Source organism: Podarcis melisellensis, assembly GCF_964234715.1.
Source record: "Podarcis melisellensis genome assembly, chromosome: 17".
NCBI classification, from domain to species: Eukaryota; Metazoa; Chordata; class Lepidosauria; order Squamata; family Lacertidae; genus Podarcis; species Podarcis melisellensis.
The window spans coordinates 12,593,066-12,599,213 of NC_138534.1; the positions used below are offsets into that span (position 1 = coordinate 12,593,066).

A 6,148-nucleotide genomic window follows, 5' to 3' on the forward strand; every position below is an offset into this window, starting at 1 on the left:
ATGCCTCCCTTTCCATGGAGGCGCAGGTTGCAGCCACAGCAAAGGGAGCATTTTTCCATCTCCGCCGTATTAAGCAGTTGGTCCCTTACCTTTCTCACCCTGATCTGGCCACAGTGATCCATGCAACGGTCACCTACAGGCTTGATTATTGTGACTCACTCTATGCGGGGCTGCCCTTGAAGCTGACCCAGAAACTCCAGCGGGTGCAGAATGCCGCAGTGAGGCTCCTTACGGGGTCCTCACGGCGTGATCACATTCATCCAGTGCTTTACCAGCTGCACTGGTTCCCGGTGGAGTACGGGGTCAGGTTCAAGGTGCTGGTTTTGACCTTTAAAGCCCTATGAGGCCTAGGACCCACATACCTACGGGACCGCCTCTCCTGGTATGCCCCGCAGAGGACCTTAAGTTCCACAAATGACAACACCTTGGAGGTCCCAAGTCACAAGGTGGTTAGATTGGTCTCAACTAGGGCCAGGGCCTTTTCAGTACTGGCCCCGACTTGGTGGAACACTCTGTCACAAGAGACTAGGGCCCTGCGGGACTTGACATCTTTCCACAGGGCCTGCAAGACAGAGCTGTTCCGCCTGGCCTTTGGTTTGGACTCAGTCTGACCCTTATGTCTTCCCATAGCTGTCAATGTTTCCCTTTTTTAAAGGGAAATTCCTTTATTCCGAATAGGATTCCTTGCAAGAAAAGGGAAAAGTTGACAGCAATGATGTCTTCCCTCCCCTTATGATTTTGATCTATGGGATACTTTTAAAACGAGGCTGCATTTTAAATTGCATTTTAACCTGTATTTTAAATTGGGTTTTTTTCTCTCCCTCCCCCTTTATTTTTCTATTGTAATTTTACTGCTGTTAGCTGCCCTGAGCCCAGCTCTGGCCGGGGAGGGTGGGGTATAAATAAAAATTATTATTATTATTATTATTATTATTATTATTATTATTATTAATTGTAAAACCCGATTTTTGTAAGGTCACGAATTTAAGCCACACTTTAACTTTTCACGGTCGGAATTTGGGGAAAAGGTGTGGCTTATATTCGGGCCAATATGGTATATAAGTTCTTTGCACTATAGTCCACAAGCGATGAGCATGCATATATTACCCCAAACCAGGGGGTTGGACTCGATGGCCCTTGTGGTCTCTTCCAACTCTATGATTCTATGATTCTATGATTCATTTACAAACCTAGCCTGTGCTTTTTAGCTAGATATTTGATAATAGTAAGATTCACCAATATTCATAAGGAAATGTCAGGAAATTATGGCATTTACTAATAAGTCTCAAAGCTAATTGAGCAGATAAGCAGCAGGTGCAGCGGATACTGAGAGCCTGAAGACTGTTTTGTGTGTAGAAAAGAAGATTTGCAGGGGAGGGGAGGCTGGCAGGAAAGGGAAAGGGTGCTTAACCCTTGCCCTGCCAACCACTCTCTGCTGCAGACTGCCTCCCAGACAGCTTTATTTTCTGCAGTGCTCCATATATGTTTTCCTCTCTGAAAATACACAAGAGGAATCCTGTGTTTGCATGCAACATGTAATTATACCCAGATTTCTACTGTGTAACCTACCCAAATTTCTTCCAGTGCAGTCTATTTGATGTACAAAATTTCTTCATTTTCACCTTCTCTTCTCAGTTTATGATCTTCCATCAGGCTCTACAGAGATATTTGGTGATTCATCGCGCAGTGGAATTGAGGACTCCAGTTTCCTTCAAATAAATGCTGTAGATCGTTGCCCGAGTCAACTTTCTTCAGTTTACACCGAAGGCTGAGGAGGGGAAATAGCTACACTCCTGCATCTAATCCCTATCAGAACCACTCTATCATGGACCATCTTTTTGTGGTCAGTTCTAGTGCTGAGTGTATTACCCAAGAAACGAAGGAAACACTACCAGATAGCATTGACCATCACAGATGCAGCTAATAAATATAAGGGGGAGGATTCTGGTTGAAACTTACCTGCTGAAGTGTGAGCAACTGCTTTTTTAATTCAGTCCTTTTTTTATGGTAAAGCCTCTTTTCAAAGGGAACGAATAAGAAAACCACTGCTTCTTATATTTCTAGATGAATTGTTGAAATTTTCACCACAGTTTTTGGAAACCCTCTGAAAAGACTCTGTAGAAACTTGCAACAACTTTTTTGGAAAAAGCAAAAGTGCCTTGCATAATGAGCTTGTTTGGTGCTTTGCAGGCCCAGCACACAGCCCTGCAGGGCTGAAGACAAGGAGCGGTTTTTGAGGCACCAATTGGAGGTGGAGACAGCACCATTCCACTTTCTTTTTGGATTCTGGGAACATCAATCCTCTTTAACAACACAGTATTAACTGTATTAGCCGAAAGAGAGACAGTTGTTTGTGGTGTCTTTGCAGTCCTTCATTGGAGAGAGTTAATCTCACTTGATATTGAATAATGCTTTATAATTTAATTTTTATATTCCATGTGTAGAATTCTGTATGGAAGGTTCTTTTCAAAAAAAGCACACATATTTAGATTAGATGTTCCCCATGAAGAACAGAAGTTCCCTGTGAATGTTTGCAAATATTTGAAGGTGTTTCCAGCAAGCTTCATTGGGTCTTGAAGTCAACATAAAGAAGGTGTATTCACTACTGTTGCCACTTTCAACACTACCTTGCTGGGTCCCACAAGTGTTGGGTTCAGACTTCACATGCTGTAGTAGATCTCCCAGTATCCCTTCTTTAATCTGGTGGCTGGTGGCTAATTTCAGATGGTGTTGTTATTTTGGGGGAAGAGTGCTAAGCTTTCTCCAATGGAAGCCCACCCCTCCCAAACCTTGTGTTTTGCTTTTTTGCTATGGGGGGCGGACAGGTACAGTGAAGAAGCTTTTCTTTTCACCCCCTTCCAGCTAAAAGCAGCCTCAGGGAAAGAAGGGTTTCCATAGAAGAAACATAGCATTGGGAGACGGCTTGTACTTCTCCGTCCCAACATGGTAGCCTTGATCCAAGTTGCCCCTCCATTTGGTCAGAGGTTTATTGCGTCCCATGTCGTTCAACCCTGCATATTCTGCAAGAGAGCACCTTCCTGGCATTGTCCCTCATATATTCTAGAAGATTCTATGGAAAGGGCTATTATAATTCCATCTGCTGTAAATATGGTATGTTAGTATTTCAATCATTTTTAAATCTATGCATTCCTTTCCTCTTCTTTCTACTTACTTTTTTCTTACAAAAATAAAAACGACATGCCATGTTTTTAATGCATCCCAAAATAATTCATGTAGCTGGTAATTCTTTGTTGTATAGTTATGAGCCTGTGTGGGCAGTAGAAAATGAATTTTCATGGTCAAGATGTGGCCTTTGTCATGGTTACATTATTATATAATTAAAATGGCAGACTTCTTTATGCAATGTGTATTGTGGGCCATTCGTATTGGGGCCAAAGCATTTCAGCAATTTCTAAATGTGTGTTTTTCTTGTTAATAGCGTGTTACCGCAGAGGAACAAAATGTGACTATGCCAAGAGCCAAAGGAATTGATGCACTTAATTTTTAGCAAGGATAAAGAGAAGAGTTTTTGAAATGGTGAAGCAGGCTTCCAAAAGCTAAATCATTATTTTGAAAAGTTAATCATTTTTAAACCAGTCATAATTGTACAATTATGGGTATACTGAAGCCACATGCTAAAGCTATTCCCTGGGGAGCCCTGGCTCCCCATTCCCACAAGTGGGATCTCTGTTTGGCTCCCCTTGCCAAACCAGATCCTGAATCCACCTTAACCAGCTATGGGAGATAAAAATATCCTAAACTCAGAGCCTGGGTTCCTTTCAGTCTTGTTTTGATATGGAATTCCTGCTCTCTGCCCTGCAAAAACTAAGTGAACTTGACACAGCAAAAGACAGAGGGATGTGGCCAGGCGCTTGGGCTTCTCCCGCTGATGTGTTGAGCACATCATACAGTGTGCAAACGTCGCTGTGTGATATTGAGGGGCCCCGGCCCCCTCCTTGAAACTTTGGGGGTGTCAAGGTCCCTCAGCCCCTCCCCCAAGCTGGTGCCCCTGGATGCAGCTGAAAAGTCTAGAAGTGATGTAACATACAGTGGGAGAAAAATCAGTGGGCGGTGCTTAGAAACTTCAGTCGGGATGATCCCTCGTGGTTTATGGCAAATCCAATCCATGCTGGATCAGGTCTGGATCATGAAAAATGGTCAGCTTTGGCAGGGCCAGTCACTTCCTATTCGATAGATGGAGAACAGATTCCTGAATGCCCCATTTTGCCAGACAAATCAACACAGTGACTAGAGACAGAAGCAGGTCCCTGGATGCAGGTGGGGACCTTTGAATCTGGGCTTAACATCTGGAAAAAGAAGGGAAGATTCCAACCATTCTGTGAAGATTTAGTTTTAGTCTTTAGAAAATTTTGTGACAATCCTCAAAATGATTGTGCTTGACAGTCTAAATATTAGTCAAGACTCAATCATTGTACCCTGGAGTTTGGGGGTCCAAGGAAGACCAGATGTCTTCAGTCAGGACCCAAATTACATCTGTTACCTCTACAAGCATGGGGTCATTTTAACTACAAATGCTATAGTGTCCTAAGGGCAGGATTTGGGGCAGAGATCCAGGACTGCTCTCTGCAGAATGAGCAGGAGGTTCCTGACCACATTTTGAAGAGCAGGAGCTTAATACATGCTCTCTCACGTAATGGATCTTTATTTGAGATGGGTCTTGTGTGCTTCTGTATGGTCTGCCATGATCTTATGGGGCCATTTTGTTTCTTACACTACAGTCCTTTACATATCTACTCAGAAGTAAGTCCCATTGACTTATATTTTGTCCCCATGTGGTGGTGTCCAAGTGATCCTCAAGTCCAGGTTTGCCTTGCTGCAGGGGAAAACCGGGTCTGCTATTCTGCAGTCTGCAGTTTCACATTGACTGCTCTATTAGAAGCACCCACTCTAACTTGCATCACAGAATGAGCAGATTCCACAACTCATCTTGTACTCCAACTGGTTTGTTGAAAAGAGGGCTGCACTTTACCGAACTCTTGGATATTTTATTTCACTAGGGGACTGTTGTGTTACAAAAATGGTTTTTTTGCTAGCCGGATAATAATGCCTGTTTAAAGGGATTCAGTATAAACTATTTTTATGTAAAGATTTAGAAAGGAGAAGACATTATACAGATGCACACTAGCTTGCATCTTCCACTCTTTTCGGAGTAGGTCTATGGCAACACTGCAAAGTTGTGTTGCATAAGCAACCAATTCCCACTGCACTTTTAATAGCCCCTTGGCTTCTCTGCGCAAGAGAGCAAAAACGCCCACACATGTAGAAGAGAATCTTGTTTCTCCACAGCCATTAGTAGGTATATCATTGCAGGACAAGAAAATCACCACGGGTTTGTGCTGTTTTAACTCCTTCGTTGCCACCCTCTAGACTCTTATGTGAGAGTAAAGGCTTACTGGAGGCTCCATAATAAACAAATTTTCTCTCAGGCTGGCTCTGCTAAATCAAGAGATGGGGCTGCCCATCTTCATCAACTTCTGATAAGGTCTTTATATCTATCTTCAGAAGAAATGTACACTGGAGTTCACATGTACCTTCAAAAAAGGAATTTTTTATCAGAAGTCAATTGTTCCGGTTTCCTTGTGTCACTTGCAGAAGCGTTTTCATGTTAGTACTGTTCTTCTCATTCCATTATTGTAATATATTTTTTTTAAGAAAGGCAATTAATTGTGTTTTGACTGTACCATTTTATAGCAGCATTTTAAAAAAGGAATGCAAAAAGAACCCGAGCACTTTTTATGTGAGATTTTTTTAAAGGAACAGAAATAAAAGAGATGGGTTAGTTAACACGGTGTTGTGTTCATTTTATAGGCAAAGTGGAGCATCTTGTTGTGTAATGTTGCTCATGCAAAGCACTTTCATGGGAGAAGATGGTACAGTATGCACAAAAGTGTTTTCTATCTCACATTTTCTTGTACATATTTATATATGTTCCTCCTTTATATAGAGCTGAATCCTTTATACCATATTGTATATCTGTCTGATTTTTATTATCGTTGGCATATATCTGTTGCATATTGCATTGCCTAAAAAAAGAAATAGAGTATCTTCTTTTTTTCTATTAATATGTATAGATATGTGATTGGTTAAAGTTACATTTCATATAATCATAAGTTATTTTTGTTTCATG

At 41.8% G+C, this 6,148-nt stretch overlaps 1 protein-coding gene across 4 annotated transcripts in view; it reads left to right on the top strand.

Moving 5' to 3' along the window:
* The window catches only part of GLIS3 (GLIS family zinc finger 3), a 183,390-nt gene extending 180,031 nt beyond the window's left edge, over positions 1-3,359 (top strand). For all 4 annotated transcript variants that reach the window (XM_081893934.1, XM_081893933.1, XM_081893935.1 and 1 more), the window contains one exon: positions 1,636-3,359. In XM_081893934.1, the coding sequence (XP_081750060.1) occupies positions 1,636-1,772 (137 nt within the window). In that variant the 3' untranslated portion in view covers positions 1,773-3,359. The remainder of the gene's footprint in view (positions 1-1,635) is intronic.
* Positions 3,360-6,148: the final 2,789 nt, after the last annotated feature.